Source organism: Lepidochelys olivacea, assembly GCF_965140295.1.
Source record: "Lepidochelys olivacea isolate rLepOli2 genome assembly, chromosome: 12".
In the NCBI taxonomy this organism is placed as follows: domain Eukaryota; kingdom Metazoa; phylum Chordata; order Testudines; family Cheloniidae; genus Lepidochelys; species Lepidochelys olivacea.
Window position 1 is genome coordinate 13489039 of NC_140422.1, and position 17239 is coordinate 13506277.

The window sequence follows — 17239 nt, forward strand, 5'->3', positions numbered from 1 at the left end:
TATCATCATCCAGTTCCTTTTAAAGGTGTCAATATTTGTGTATACTAAGAAGTTGAAAAATACTGTATAAATAAGAACTATGATTGCAGTTAAAACTCTGATTCAAAATAAATTAAGCTATCAGAAACAGATCTAGTAAAATGGATTCTGCTTATGCAAGTTGCATTTCAATCCCACAAAACTATATTTGAAAAGGTTTCTGAAAATTGTACACCTTAAGCTGTGAAAACTATCAGTAGTGGAATAATAAAACTTTCATAGCTGCCCACATATAAAACACGCTCTTTATGTCTAACAATTAAACAGCCTTATAATTTATTGTAGTATTCTCCCGAACAGGAAAGAAATCTCATTAAACCAAGTAAATGAAATGCAGCCACTCACAAGATTCATGAGTTTGAGTCCCTCCAGAAGTTTGCAATTTTTATTCTTCAGCCTGTGCGCTTCATCAATAATAACACACCGCCATTCAATTGCATTGAGTTCTGGACAGCCACCAAGAATCATTTCAAAAGTGGTGATAATAGCTTGGAACCGGTAAGTACCTCGAATGATACGCCCCTAGAGATTTATTAACAAACGTAACAGTTTGTCACATTATCTTGAATCTTCTCATTTTTCATTCTCAAGTTGCCAGTTTTGCTACTGAAATATAATCCAGTAGTGTTTTAAATCTTGAGGTATAAATCCTTTTCATCTTACCAGAGACTCACTACGATTGTGCAATTCTATAATTAATACTAAATGAATAACTGTCCATTTTCAGTAATGCTGTGTTGTTTCATGGACAATAAATTTCTAACCAATTTGAGTTGCTTTTCAATCATTAAGTGTCCTATCAAATAGAAGCATTTAGATAATAACACACTCTTATCATCTGAACAAAAGGCTATCTTAAGCATCTACAAAATGGAATCTAGACAATCAATCATAATACTGGATGGGACACCATTATGCACTAGTAAACTGTGAAAATTGCATATCAGCCACTCAGAATCAACTTATTCATAAAAATTCAACATTTAAAAACCTCTGTAATTTTAGCAATATATATGTCCGTTCTGCAGAAAGGCAGAATACAATAGTTCACACAGTATAGTGAGCAACTATCACTGTCACAGCCTATTGCACCAAACCTCAGTCACACACTTCATATCATTCAATATAACAAAAAACATTTTAAATAGAACTTTGCCTAAAAGAAAGTTCATACAACATGGTTTTCCTGTTTTGGATCAACATTTTGGTTTTGAAAACAAATGTTTCCCTTATATTTTTATATTCTGCAAAACCTTGATCTTTATATAGAAGAAAAAAGAGTAGAGTAACTCCTCGCTTAAAGTTGTAGTTATGTTCCTGAAAAATGCTGCTTTAAGCACAACCATGTCAAGCGAATCCAATTTCCCTACAAGAATTAATGTAAATAGGAGGGGGTTAGGTTCTAGGGAATTTTTTTTTCACCAGACAAAAGACTATATATATGTGTGTGTGTGTATATATATAATATACACACACACACACGGTATAAGTTTTAAACAAACAATTTAATACTGTACACAGCAATGACGATTGTGAAGGTTGGTTGAGGTGGTGAAGTCAGAGGGTGGAAGAGGGTGGGATATTTCCCAGGGAATGATCTTACTGCTAAATGATTAACTTGCACTGGCTGAGCGCTCAAGGGTTAACACATGGTTGTTAATGTAGCCTCACACTCCACAAAGCAGCACGAATGGAGGGAGGGGAGACAGCGAGATAGAGAGACACACCATGTGTGATAGGTTTCAGAGTAGCAGCCGTGTTAGTCTGTATTTGCAAAAAGGAGTACTTGTGGCACCTTAGAGACTAAAATTTGAGCATAAGCTTTCGTAAGCTACAGCTCACTTCATCGGATGTAAGTAATCTAGTTAGATATGCGTTAGATTCTGTTTTGTTTAAATGGTTGATAAAAAGTTGTGCTGAATGGAATGTATATTCCTGTTTTTGTGTCTTTTGTAACTTAAGGTTTTGCATAGAGGGATTCTCTATGTTTTGAATCTGATTACCCTGTAAGGTATTTACCATCCTGATTTTACAGAAGTGATTCTTTTACTTTTTCTTTAATTAAAATTCTTCTTTAAGAACCTGATTGCTTTTTCCTTGTTCTTAAGATCCAAGGGTTTGGGTCTGTGTTCATCTATGCAAATTGGTGAGGATTTTTATCAAGCCTTCCCCAGAAAAGGGGATGTAGGGCTTGGGAGGATTTTGGGGGGGAAAGACGTTTCCAAGCGGCCTCTTTCCTGGTTATATATTTATTAGACACTTGGTGGTGGCAGCAATAAAGTCCAAGGGCAAAAGGTAAAATAGTTTGTACCTTGGGGAAGTTTTAACCTAAGCTGGTAAAAATAAGCTTAGGGGGTTTTTCATACAGGTCCCCACATCTGTACCCTAGAGTTCAGAGTGGGGAAGCTACCTTGACATGGAGATGCACATTGCCCCTTTAAGTACTCTGACTCCTCTCTAAGTACACTACTTTTTTAAGTAGATCAGCAAGTTGAGAGAGCAGCTGCTGCCAGCAAGTTGCCTCCCTCCTGAGCCCTGTCATGTCCCCACCTTGCTCTGTGGAGATGGGGAAAAGGAGTGGCAGGGAGGAGACACCCTGACTTTAGCACCCCTTTCCCCATTCTCCCCCTCCCTCCCCCCGCACAGCAAGCAGGAGGCTCCTGGGAGCAGCTGCAAGGGATAGGGCAGGAGCAGCACAAGGCAGTGGGGGGAGGGACAGCTGAACTGCCCGGCAATTGATAGTCTGCTGGGCGGCTGTCACACAGGGAACTTAGGGGAGCGGGGAGCTGATAGGGGGCTGCCAGTCCACTCTGGTTTCAACCCCCATCAGCTAGCGCCAATGGGCTGCTCTGTCTGCAAGCAGTGGACAAAGCAGGCTGCTGCCAAACAACATTATTAGGAAGCATTGCGCAACTTTAAATGACCATCTTCTCTAATTGATCAGCAAGGTAACAAAGAAACAACATTAACCAGGACAACATTAAGTGAGGAGTTACTGTATTATCCTGTAACAGTTCCATTGATATTACGGCCTTCCCGCCACAGGCACCAACGCTGCAAGTTGTTCAATGGGCTCTGTTCAGGCACAGGGGTCCACCTGGGAAGAGCCCAAATGAACTACTTTCACCACTGTGGCCTAGATCAGAGTCCTGGATTACTTATTTTGCTAAGACTGCCATATTGTTTATATCTCAGAGCACCTTTAATGAAAACATTATGCATTGCTCTTGGAAGAATTATTAATGTACAAATAAAATGATCAATCACATTATGTAGGCACTGGTCCTGACTCCATAGTTAAGGATGAATTCATATCATACATATCGCAACAAATAAAATACATCAGTGAACTACTGTAAACTTCATAGGCCATCAGATTATTGTTTCTTTGGGGTCTGGGAATCTAGAACTGCTCCGTTTAGTTTCACTTATAATTTTGAAAATGAAGTAAACAGAAAGGTGGGGGAAAATTTTTTTTCTCAGACCTTCTTTACACAGTATGAAGTAGTAAAATAGGACACAAGTCAATTTAAAAATATCTTTTCCATGTTACATTTGATGTTTAGAATTTAGGTTTTGTATTTTGAAAAAACTATAAAACCAAATATAAATGTAAATTTAATTAATATTTTTAAATGAAAAAAATGCCTCTCTCAGGAAGTAAAAAATGGCCTTTGTAATGCTGGAAATAGCACACAAGAATCGAACAGTTTAGTCTAAGACAGGGCATATGCAAAAAGAAAGAACGTAAATGATGAAAATGAAATCAAATTTTTTTTTTAGTTATTTCAATAAAACACAAGTTACTAGTAATACATGTAAATTTTTTAATATATACAATTTGGATCTCAGTAGTGTTCATTTAAATCTTGAAAGGGAATTAATAGCCTTATACAAAGCAAGAAAATTAATTTTCTTTGAGACTATGTAAAGCTTGGAGAACTTCACTTTCTTTTCCATCTACTCTGCAAATTCAGGCCCAGATCCTGCAGTTGACTATATTTGGGCTCACCCTCGCCTCCCCATAGAGCCCTACTGAAGTCAGTGATGGGTTACACCATGCATAGTCAAGTGCAAAATTGGAGGGGCTCAATGATCTAGAGGAGCTGGAACAATACCAATTTTACCACATATATTAAACTCACCCATTATCACACACTAAAGATTGATAAATAGTAATTAAAAATATATACTCTGATGTAAAACGGCTTTTACTAAGACACATACCACTGATCTCTACCGTGTGATTTTCCTAGTTGTTATCTGAACTGGGTTACTAAGTTAGCCAGTAAGCTAGTGTACAAACACATCACTACAATACCTGTGAGTCCCTGAAGTACATCTCATACTGCTGTATCATCTGCCTGCTAACCATGCTCCCATGATATACCACGACATTAAGATCAGTCCATGTGCGAAATTCTCTTTCCCAATTGGTTATAGTGGAAAGCGGAGCTATGATCAGGAAAGGCCCTCGTATACCAGTCAGGAGGATTTCATAGAGGAATGTAATTGACTGGATGGTTTTGCCAAGACCCATTTCATCTGCTAAAATGCAGTTTCGTCTGAAATTACAAATATTTGTTATTAGGCTAGAGGGAACCATAAATGTTGCACTTTTACTCAAAAGGACACTATCTGAAAACAATTAAGGTTCATAAAAATATAAGTCTAAAACAGATAATCAAAACTGAGGCAGTGCAGAATAGGCTCAACGGTATTCCTCCCACTGTAATAAAAGCATGAAACTGGGTACCCACCCAGAGGTCGAACTGTACCTCTTAATGTAAAACCCCAGGAGGCAGTCAGGGAGGAGGAGAACTCCACAAGGTTCCTTTTGCAGAGTTTTCTTCAATTCTCTCTCTCACGGTAGTGTCAGCCTAACCACCGTCCTCCCAGTAAGACTAGGGAATTAGGCTACAAACCACACAGATTCGCTAGAAGGATCTACTAGAGGTGAGGTCCTGTGACCCTACATCAGCTCCTGGCTCTGTGCATATTCTGTGGAGGACCCAGCACACATGGGAGGGGTGAGTACCATGCTTGGAATATCCCATCTGCATCCAGATATAGGACCTATGATGTCCCCATCCCAAATTTTGGCCACTACAACTAGGACAACAGGTTTAAGGCCCCCAGTGCTAGCTTAACACTGGTAACATCCTTATGTCTAAGCTCCTGGAATGCTGTAAATATATGCATTTCCTTATGTTCTTTCTTCAACTTGTTTGTCCTTATGTGTGCTTTATTACTTTTTGAGACACAGAAGCCGGCAGTATAGAGACCCCCACCTGTTCCTTCCACAAGTCCCTTCCATTCCATTTTGTGCTATAAATGTTCAAAACCCTGCTGGTGACTTATTTCTGGAGCAGTCTTGGCTTGCCCTCAACCTCCTCCACCTTCTAATGGTTTTTCCTTCCCCTTTCTCTGGTACTCCAATAAGCAAGGGTCTGACCCTTTTGTCTTCCCTGCTTAAATGATATACTGGTGACCTGTGCACTTCACTGTCTTCTAGGATCCAACTTCCAGTAAAGTGCAGTGTCTAGGATCCAACTTCCAGTAAAGTGCAGTGTTTGGGGTTTAGTTAAGTGAAAAAAACATTAATAGAACTTTTTGTTTGTTTGACTTTTAGTTAAAATAAAATCTCAAAGACTTGCAAAAGGATGCACATATCCAGACTGACAATCTGTATAACAAATTTCAATTGAAAGCCTCTTAAATATTTTCCTAGGTTTAACTTTTCCGCTTAAATACAGAAAAGTCAATGCAAATGAAACTAAAGCACTATTCCTTCACGATAATATAGCAATCCATTTTACCTGTAATATAATGTTGAAATTTACATCAAAATGTTCAGTGCCCTTACCTATTGTACCAGTTGAAAAGGAGCCAGTTGAGTCCTTCCAGTTGGTATTCCCTGAGCTGGTTGCCATTTTTATATTCTCTGGACTGTTCTAGCTTCTTCCAGGAGTTAGGAGGAGGTCGGTCCTTAAAGGAAAACAAAAATATTTTAAACTAAGCATAAATATTTTTCTGTTTCCAAAACATCTCTGTACTCTGTTTTTCCTCAGAGAGTGACTTGAAGGATTATGAGTTTGCCTGTTTTTCTGTGGTTGGGAAGGTTCTTGTTATTGTTACTCTCTATTGATTAAATTAATTCATGAATGTGAATTTACATACATTTATTACACATATGCCTAGAGCTCACAAGAAATGCTTTATTAATAAATTGAAAAACATATAAATCAAAATCAAATGTAACTGACTTTTTAGAAATAAATGCTAATAGTTAAAAGATTGCTTTGAATGTTACAGGAAGGAAAAAAAGATAGAGTCTCGGCAGACTGAAAAGGCCTACTAAATGTTTGTTCAGATGACACTTACATCAAGTTTGCTCTGTTTCCCCACCCAACCTCCCAAAAGAATTAGGTAACAGATACATAAAACACTTCTGGAAAATGGTGACATTTTAAACAAGTACCAGAGGAACTGAGCAAGATATTAGCAAAAGAGGCTAATATGGCCTTCAAAAATGAAGAAATAAACTGCAAAGCCTGCACATTAAGCAACAAGGAAAAAACCACTGATTTTGTACAAAAAGTCATGCACCCTCTCCACCCCCTTGATTATTTATTTTGCCATAAAATAAAATCAGAGTTTTACTATATATGCCTTTTATGGTACATCGTGACAATGACATATACGACTTCTCTTTCAACAAAAGTAATTTATTTGTTGTACATAATTTTCTTCCTATTAAGTTTTTCATTTGTTCAATTATTATCAAGAGGAGAAAAATAAGTCAGGAAATAGCTATGGAGTATATTGTGACAGTTATATTTGCATATTTGCTCTGGTGTGGAAATGTAGGACCTAATTATCTCTCTGTTCATTTTAGTAGTGGATTTCTCTACAAAAGTGTTTTCTCCACTCACCTTTGTAAGTTCTACAATGGTAATTTACTTTCTATTACTCATCTCTTATTTTAAAGCTTTGCAGAAAGTTATCAGAATACTTCTGTAATTTTTTCTGATTAATAAAGTTAAGTATCTTACTAACAGCTATATATGCAGGCGGTATATGAGAACAGGAACATTTACAGTAGAACCTCAGAGTTGCAAATACCAGAGTTACAAACAGTCAACCACAGACCTCATTTAGAATCAGACGTACACTATCAGGCGGCAGCAAGATTCCCCGCCCCACCCCCAAAAAAGCAAATAGAGAACAGTCCTGTTAAACAAACTACTTTAAAAAAAAAAAAAAAAAGGAAAGCAGCATTCTTCTGCATAGTAAAGTTTCAAAGTTGTATTAAGTCAACGTTCAGTTGTAAACTTTTGAAAGAACAACCATAATGTTTTGCTCAGAGTTATGGACTTTTCAAAGTTATGAACAACCTCCATTCCCGAGTTGTTCATAACTCTGAGGTTCTACTGTATCCGTACTTAACTGAGAATGTCTTGTCTGGGTAATAAAGTTCACAGACCTATTACAGTAGGTCTTCACCCTATCTGCAGCTTTGGAGGCAGAAAAAGAAATGTCTGTTACTTGCAGGAAGCAAATGGACATTAAGATTGGACAGTCCTTGATGACCCAGCCAGTTTTAGTTCTGCCTCCATAAGTGCAGGCAGACAGTTCTAGACTCTCCCTGATGCAGAATATACCACATCTGTGACCTTAACATATAAAAGAGAGAGCTGTGATGCATAAACTTGTAAGAGTGTTTTCAGTACACCTTACAGATTTTCAGTGAAACTTATACTATATTTTAATACAGTCAAAGCTTTAAAGCTGGAAAGGAAAAGTCCTATTTGACAAATTAGGTATATTTTTACCAATCTCCTTGAATCAGGCCTGGAAGCTTGCAGTTGTTCAAATTCTTCTATTTTTGCCTGGTCTACATCTTCTTTTAACTCCCAGGTGCTGTCCTCATATGGCAATGAACACCATTTTACTAGGTAGTAAATAACAGGCTGCAGGAAAATAAATCCTTAATATTAGCAATTTGTGTACTATGGACTTGAAGCAAAAATTATTGTGCGAGTTTAATGGCTTGAGTTTAGCAGGAGATCAGACAGATGGTCATAATGGTCTCCTCTAGCCTTAAAAAAAATAAATCTATGAATATGTGACTCTTACAGCTGAATTTAATGTTCTCCATTCCTTTAACGTAATTTTTTGTTTTTGTCATCTCATGCTTTTGTTTTGACTAGGTTTTTAGGGCATTCACTTTGTATTTTATTCTTCTCTAAATACCTAGTAACTAGTAATACTACAAAAAATGAAAAGGCATTACATTCTATAGAGTTTCTATTTTCCTTAGGGGGCTCAAAATACATATTGAACAAAAGGAGTGACAAACACACACACACACACACACACTTCAGTCAAAACCACTGATGAAACTCACATCATTAAGATTTTATTCTGAAGTCCACTGAAATAAAAACATGTGATACATCCACAAAACACAGAGAATTTGTGTTCTTGGCTTACTTCAAGCTACATTTGGTCAAATATTTACCTCACCAGTGTCCTTATCTTCACAAAAGGAGACTTCTAGCACCCGGTCCACTTCAACATAGTCAGGATTAAAAGGTTCTTCTTCCATCTACAATTCAAGAGTAATATAATTAGTAATCTGGGGTTATTTGGAGAGGAGATCAGTGCTGCTGTGATTTAATACACCAGCTTTTACCTGTTTAGGTATAAATATAAGTAAGCAGTCTCAATCTAATGCCTGTGAGCTTCTGTCCACATTATCCACCTCAAAACCACTGCTCTGCTGTGATACCTACCGAAAACTTGACAACGGTTAGGCTGCTGGTATACAGAGACCACAGCCTATCATACTGACCAGTTTCGTCCGTTTCCTTGTTCTCCCTCGGTCTGTCTATATCCATCTGTTGTCTCTTGTCTTATACTTAGATTGTAAGCCCTTTGGGGTAGTAACTGTCTTTTTGTTCTGTGTCTGTACAGAGTCTAGCCAGGACCATGGAGTTCTGGTCCATGACTAGACTCCCAGGCACTACAGCAACAGAAATAACAATAAAAACAACATCACCAAACAATTAGAGACAAATGATGCCACAGAGTGACCTAGCTCAAGAGTAGAAGTAGTGTTGAAGTACCCTGACATCACTATGTCAGGAAGTCTGCACTATACCCATACTCTGCGTGTCTGTCAGTCATTAATAGTATCAGTCTCTCCTGATCACAAAGTTACATAATTAATCCTGACTTTAAAAGACACAAGTACTTAAATAACTACAGATGACATTCTTTTGGATCAAATAAATTTTAAGGAAGAGAAAAATCCAAGACCTTTTTATTTAGCATTAAAATTCAACCACGTAATTCAAAATAAATGCAAAAATAAAGAAAGAATTTGTAAAGCTTTTGGCAAGCAAAAGTCTAATTTACTGTGTATTTTTCTTACATCTGCAAAAAAGTGGGCTCTTTGTGCTTGCCTCAGCTTGAACCGTTTAATTTTCTGCTGGATTCTTTTATCCTTCAAAAGCTGCTGTTCTGTGGCCCATTCACAGTGAAGATAGGAGCTAAAATTATAAAACATTAAGTTAAAATATTATTACAAGAAAGTTTTTATACTTATTTTATCCTACAGGTTCCACAATATGCAATCATCGAAAGAGGACAGCAATGTGTCTTCACATACATTTTTATGTACACAATATGTTCTACCATTTTGTTCAATCAGTCTATTCCCCCTCCTTCCACATACATGCACTTTAGATTGACCCCATGTGGTTAAGGTACCCTTAATGAATAACATATCAATCACCTTTTCCCTCTCTAGAGCTCAAAGACATTTTAGGCCCCAATTCTGCAATGTATTGCATATGGACTGATTTCAGCAAGCGGATGGAACCCCATTGAAATTGACGGGGCTCCATACAGCTGCAGCAGTTTATTCACACACCTCACTCTGCAAGATCAGGGTCTTTGTTCATGCAGTGATAAGAGAATTAACATCTTAATAGAAATAGCTTATTAGAAAAAAAAATCTTGCTAAGTAAGTTTCAGTTCTTTTAGTGAGAAAACTTTTAAACCCCAGAACATCTGGGCCCCAATTCTGGAGATTTACACTGAGGAGTAACAATTTGATGAGATTATTCACATGCATAAAATTAACCAAGTGCCCAAGTCTTTGCAATTGAAAGATCTTAGTGATGAGAGGAAAGACGTATAAGCCATATGAAAGAAGGCTCTTTTTCATCATCAACCATTACTATTTTCCATTTTGGATTCAAGTTTATCATGCCTGTCTCATTGGCTTCAATAATTGTGATTGTATCCAGGTGGTCCAGTTCAGAACATCCTCCTCACCTCAAGTGTGCCAGGAAAAGGGGGAGCTTGTGGCTAGCCTCAGTTGCTCCTCTCTTTGTTTTCCCTAGTGGCAGCCTAGCTCACTAGTCTGCACTTCTGGTTCAACCTTTGTTTTATGGCTGCAAACTGAAATTCAGATTGGGTTCCCCAACTCCCTGTTGCATGGCTCCAAGGAAAAGGGTAAAGAATACACACTGTATCCAATTAACTCCCTGTTACAGGGAAACCTGGAAATCTAAAGGCGGCTGCTGGCAGGACCCAGCAGGGCAAAGCCACAGGTAACACAGTGTGGGAACTTCTGTAGCAAAAATGCTGAATTCCCCGAATTCCTAAATTCTGTAGGAGCAAAAATATATAGTACAGAAGGGCCTTATTTAACATGATGCAACACTTCACATATCTTAAAGCTTGTTTCAGGCTTTCTACAAACTCAGGAAGACAACACTCTTGTGATATAATACTTACTAGTTCTTGTATTTTACAAAAAATTCTTCTTCTTCCATTGTCATTCCAGCAGATATCTAAGAAGGTAAATTCAAGATTTTTTAGACACATGAACATTTAAAGCACATCTTAGAATAAATAATTCCCTCGTGTACACACCACCCTCATTTTAGTCACAATTACTCACTTCTTTCTTCACTATCCTGGAGGATAAAATTTTATCTACAATTGCTGCATCTTCTTCACTTGGATTCTCCTAATAAATGTGGAAAAATAATTAAATGATTACAGTCAGTACTAGGCAATCTCTTTAGAGATGTATAAGGCTGAAAAAGCCTAGGAAACACAGTGGAACGTTAAAAGGCCAGCATGTACTGCAAAAACAGTTTCTTTGTCTCTTTTTCTTAATGTACATAAACTTTCCATTTCCTTTCAGCCAGTGACAAAAATCTTTCAATAAATCTTTCCCTGGACTGGTTATTAACTTGTCACTTTGTTTATTTCACAAAATCCAGATGAACACAAAGTCAGTATTTTTAAAATGTGTATTCTAAAGTAATCATTGTACCTTTTACTTTGGTGAGGTCAATTCAATTCACTTTCTGTACCATATATAACCAGAGAAGCGGTACTTTATTGTTCAAAAATTTAAGGATGTAATGCTGAAGTTCCAACATGTGCTAGCATTTTGCTGATCCATCGCACTATTTTTTCTTTCAGTTAAAGTATAAAATAGTTTCCATGTTTTTTAAAATCGAATGCTTATTTCTGTGAAGCTCACACAGTCACCAAAGCCCCCTCTGGGTTCTATATATTAATGAAAATGTTAGATTGAACTGAATACAGACCCTTTTAATAAACTTCTTTTCTACACAGTATGCAAGATGTCTCAATTTTTAATAGGTACTTATCTTTAACTGTAACTTAATTAAGCTGGCTAATATTTTTGTCAGAGAAGGAAAAGCGTTAATGGGCCATTTAGCTGATAGCGTTCATGAAAGCTTAGCAAGATGCCAACTGCATTTATATAAAGCGTATTTTAATAATAATCATGTTTTAATTTCTAATTGTTCTGCTTGAAGGTTAAGATGGGTTATAATATTACTTTATTATAGGTGAGATGTGGCATTATTCAGCACAATATATCCTATGTAAGATATGGATATCTTATAAAGCAAGTTTTTCAAAAACATCTCAATAGGTATTTGTTGGGTTACTTCTTATCCTCGTAGCAAGGTCATCTGGAAGCAACAATGGTTGTTTGAGTATAAGAGACTACATAAGCATATGTTGATGTCTCATGGAAAGTTAAAAATCATGGTAGTACAGAATGCAGAATTATCTCTAGAATGTTTGTCTTTTCTTCCTTAGCTTTTTTAGAATTTCAGAATGAAAACAGGGCATGGCCTCTCTTCTACTGTTTACTTTCTAAAATCATACCCGTCTCTTTGAGTCATCAAAATAATTGATTAGTTCGACATCAAACTGTGATCCTAGTTTTCTATGATAAAAAAACCCCAAAATTTGCCAAAAACCCCCCCATAAAAATCCATGTTTTTCCCGGACTAAAATGAAACGCTGAACTTGAATTTCCCTAGCCACAATTTATATAGGTATCAGTTGAACATAATGTGTTACTGATATATTTACATTTTAAAGCAAGTCTGAAGCCTACCAGTGCCGTTATTATAATAAAATAAAATTAACAGAATTGTGATTTGTATTTCTTATATATACATACCAAATACTTCTATGTCTCCATTCTGCATTTTCAGCTAATATGGCTTGGGCTGTCAGCCTGGGCAGCAGGGCTTGGATGCCGCCCAGAGCTCAAGCCCAAGCCTGCAGCCCCGGGCTCAGGTTGACAGCCCTGGTTCTGTTAATATGGACAGCCGGATAACGGAGGCACAGTAGAACCCTGTTTTATCTGAATGTGTTTTTATTTTTTCACAAAATGTAAAAACTAAAATGTACTGTACAAATGCAAATTCCGTATTTTTCCATGGCAAACAGATTTCTAGGATCTCAATATATCACACAGAGGATGTGTTCTGACACAGAATAAGCAGCAAGCAACATATTATTTTTCATTAACAAACATCTTGTCTTAAGGTGTCAAGCTCTCTATCCACAATTTGCCAACTGAGGCTCCCCAGACATCAATCTTTACAAAAAAGAAACAAGCAAAACAAAAAAACCCTCTCTCAATTTATGAGAAGATAAACATTAATTACAAATATAATACAGAGAATATCCCATAACCAAAAATACATACATTGGTAATACCTGCTACATACTTGTATCTTTAGTGAACATGTATAACCTCTCATTTGATATACTTTTTATTTTTAAATTTCAAAAGACAAAAATCTTTAGAAGCTAAACAGCCCATTAACAGGCAGCATTCACACCATCAAAGAACTCTGAATTTACTCTGATAATTCAATATCACCATACATTAACAAGAATTAAACCTATGTAAATAAACTGCAGGATTATGCTGCAAATTGCTATCACCCTGCACCTCCACAGCCGCACCTGCAGTCCCACCCACAAATTCTTTTCTGCCAGCACTACTTCGAATACTTCAAAAACTCCTTCATCTTTTGAACAGCTCCCTTTTTTAAAAAAAAACCCTTTCCACAAAAATGTCCTTCCTGCCCCTCAAACCATGGAATTTTCCTTCATAGTTATACTGGTCTGAAGTGCTTGACAGTCCTTAAAAAACAGGGTATACGGTGGGTCTGCCATGAGAGCTGCTATTTCTCCTGCCCGTCTAGCAGAAGTGATTGTCACCAAGAATGCTGTCTTCACAGAAAGGTGTAAGGAGGAGCAAGTGGCTAGGGGTTCGAATGGTTGTTGAGTTAAGCAAGATAACACTAAGTGAAGGTCCCATGGGGGGTAAGAGGTCTAATGCCTGGGTATATGGGTATAGGGATTGAAGTCCTTTGAGAAAACGTTTAGTGATCGGATGAGCAAACACAGAGGTACTGTCAATTTTATTGTGGAAGGTTGTAATAGCAGCTAGGTGGACTTTGATGGAGCTGAAAGAAAAGCCAGATTGTTTGAGGTCCAACAGTAGCCGAGTATAAGAGGAAAAGGCGCAGACATAGGAAGCAGTTATTTAGTTGAGCACCATTGTGTAAATCGCTTCCACTTCTGGAGATAGGTGGTGCAAGTAGATTGTGTTCTGCTATGTAGGAGCACTCTTTGGACTTCGTCAGAGCATGCTAGTTCGTTTTGGGAGAACGATGTTGGAACCAAGCTTTGAGGTGAAGCATAGACAGGTTGGGGTGGAGAAATCGGCTGTGTTGCTGCGACAGGAGGTTTGGAATGAGAGGCAACGAGATTGGTGGTCGAGTTGACATCCTGGTGAGTAATGGGAACCACGGCTGTCTGGGCCATGCTGGGGCAATCAGGATCACTTTGGCACGATCTGTTCGTATTTTTGTCAGAACTCTGTGGACAATCGGGATCGGGGGAAAAGCGTAGAGTAAGTTCCAGTGCCACAGAATCATAAATGCATCTCCCAGGGAGTGTTTGCCCAGTCCTGCTCTGGAGCAAAATTTGGGGCATTTCGTGTTTTTCGCAGTTGCAAAGAGGTCTATGGTTGGGTAGCCCCAAATGCGGAATACGTTGGTGATGATCATTTCGTTTATCTCCCATTCGTGGTCTCAAGGAAAACATCTGCTTAATTCATCTGCTGTGGTATTCATAGCCCTGGGAAGGTAGGGGGCTGATATCCGGATATTGTTCGCAAGGCACCAGTTCCAGAGTTTCATAGCTTCTGTGCAAAGCGAATGAGAGCAAGCTCTTCCCTGCCTGTTTAGATAGAACATGCAGGCGATGTTGTCTGTCATTATCTATACATACATACGTCCAAGCAGATCTAAAAGCTTACTGTCTTTATCAACTGGGGCGGAGCGGGGATACTGGTGCTTGTTCTTTTGGTTCACTGCATCAACTACCAGCAAATTAGGTGCTGGATGAGTGAAAAGAAATTCAGAGCCCTTGGAAGGGATGAAGTACTTGCGGTCCGCTCGTTTGCAGGTAGATAAGCTTGCAGCAGGAGTCTGCCAGATGGCTTTCGCAGGTTCCAGAAGAGCTGGATTGATCAGCAATGCAATCCTGGAAGAAGAAGGCGGCTGCAGAATGTCCGTTAACTCATGCTGCTGTTCAGGAACCTCCTCCAGATTAATTCTTAATTCACTGGCCATTCTTTTGAAAAGATCTTGAAATTTTGAAAAGTCATCTGAAGATGACCGGGGAGGGGGAAGCAGGGCTTCGTCAGGCGTAACAACTGAGTCTACTGGGTTAGAGACAGGTTGTGCCTGATTCTGCACTTGTGATGGTGCTGTCTGGTGACTGGCATCGGTGGCAGGTTCGTGAGCTTGTGGTGCTGGGCCGGTGTCGGGCCTGGTTGAGGTGGCATAGCGAGTGTGGTCTCGAGGATAGGATACCCACGGGGCCCAATATTGCCACTGTGGTGGGAAGGGCATAGGTGGTGCCATCCACGGGTTTACACACCACAGGGCAGGATCCTGAGAGTATGACGAGGTGATGTTTCTATGACCTCTATTAATTGTGGTCTGAGGATGAGACACTTCATATGGTGAAAAATCCTCCTGGAGACCAGCTTCCTCCTCACTGGAGGAAGGCTGTTCGGAGCCTGGCTGAGCATTTGGTGAGAAGCAGGCATTCAGTAAGGGTGACTGCAGAACGGGTGACACAAGCACGTCACTTGACTGTTTAAATTGTAGTGCTGAAGCTCCTCTGTGTGGTGAGGGCTGTGCGAGAGGAATCTGCTGCGACAAAAAGTTCCTCTGCACCCGTGTCTTCAAAGTCGTTTGGCTGCCGGCCAGCTCAGCGGGTGCCGGGAGAGCGGTGATAGCCTGCGGGGCGTCAGGCACGTCCACATGTGTCAGCACTGCTTCCACCGTGGTGCCGAAAGGTGCTAACTGAGAGGCAGGCAACTGGAAGCCTGAAGCCTCGGCACCGGAGCTCCACGCTACTGCCGCAGCCCCAGGCGGGTTTCGTGCAGCACTGGAGGAGCCCAGTGCGTCAAAACTGCTCAGCCAGGGGAGCGCTGGGAGGGAGGTGGTAGACCTGCCAGGAGAAGCCTTCTCCTGCGAAGCTCGCTTTGTGGCTGACAGAAGGTGATTTTTTTTTTAATTTTTCTTCATCTTCTTAGCGGCGTGGGGGCTGTGGTCAGGAGCAGAGCCGAAATTAGCACCTGGCTCTGAAGCTGACCCTAAGGATTTTTGCAGCAAGAGCAGCTTTAGCCTCAACTCCCTGTCCTTTCGTGCCCTAGACTCGAGTTTGCTTCAGTGGGCACATTTTGGGGGGGATGTGGGACTCCCCCAAACATTTTATGCATTTTGAATGGCCATCAGACAGAGGGATGGTATCCTTACAATTAGAGCAGTGCTTAAAGCCTGGGGAGCCAGGCATGTCAGGAGCGGCTGCACTGACAGGAACTAAGAGATTTTTTTTTTTTTTTAAAAGAAACTAACACACTACTGGTAACACTAATAACAAACACTACTGGTAACAAACGAACTATCTAAAAGGTAAGAGTAACAAGGGAGAAAAATGACAGGTTTCAGAGTAGCAGCTGTGTTAGTCTGTATCCGCAAAAAGAAAAGGAGTACTTGTGGCACCTGCTGAGCTTTGTCTCAGGCTGGGGACAGTAGAGAAGGAACTGAGGGGTATTCTGCACGCGTACTATTAAGGTACACTCAGAGCAAGGGGGGAGGGGAAAAGAGGAAGCTCTGCCCATGCGCGACTGGTAAGAGTACTGCTGTAAAAATCTCCGAGCAAAGGCGCAGGGACGCACCAGCACCTAGAATGGAACACCCACAGGGACAGCTCTCGAAGAAGAACACTGAAGCCCTGATAGAAAGCCAACTGAAGTCAATGGGGATATTTCCATTGGCTTCAGTGGGCATTAGATCAAGCCCTCAGTAAGCCAGGGCTGCCAAACCTGCAAGAAACAGAAGTAGCAGCACTCCATCACTTTGTATTTGGAGCAAGCGGTTACCTTTGCAGCTTACTCCACAGCACCTGAAGAAGAAAGGTACCTTAAGCTTCTCAGGTTGCTTCTACAGCAAAATTTTTATATAGTGAAATGGAAAGTTAATCTGTTGTGGTGAACACACACACCATTTTCGTTAGCAGCCTGCTCTTGGTAGCTGAAAAGAGTCTTTACATGGACAGTAAGAAGCCAAAGGGAAAACCGATTAGGATGCTAGTCAGTTTTCCTCTCCATTCAGTCTGTGTGTAAAGTGCTGCAGTTCTGCCAACTCTGCCAAGACGGTGAAATAGAAAACCAGGGACAAAAGGAACAACAACAACAACAACAACAAAAGCATAAAGAAGCAGAAACGGAAGAATTTAAAAAAAATAAAGG

General features: G+C 39.5%; 1 protein-coding gene across 10 annotated transcripts in view; it reads right to left on the reverse strand.

Annotated features, from left to right (window-relative positions):
• CHD9 (chromodomain helicase DNA binding protein 9) overlaps positions 1–17239 on the reverse strand; it is a 185559-nt gene that overhangs the window by 76202 nt on the left and 92118 nt on the right. For all 10 annotated transcript variants that reach the window (XM_084645123.1, XM_084645126.1, XM_084645124.1 and 7 more), the window contains 8 exons: positions 11018–11086; positions 10852–10907; positions 9479–9596; positions 8564–8650; positions 7875–8012; positions 5906–6027; positions 4361–4604; positions 385–561 (listed from right to left, as the gene is read on the reverse strand). In XM_084645123.1, the coding sequence (XP_084501249.1) occupies positions 385–561; positions 4361–4604; positions 5906–6027; positions 7875–8012; positions 8564–8650; positions 9479–9596; positions 10852–10907; positions 11018–11086 (1011 nt within the window). The remainder of the gene's footprint in view (positions 1–384; positions 562–4360; positions 4605–5905; positions 6028–7874; positions 8013–8563; positions 8651–9478; positions 9597–10851; positions 10908–11017; positions 11087–17239) is intronic.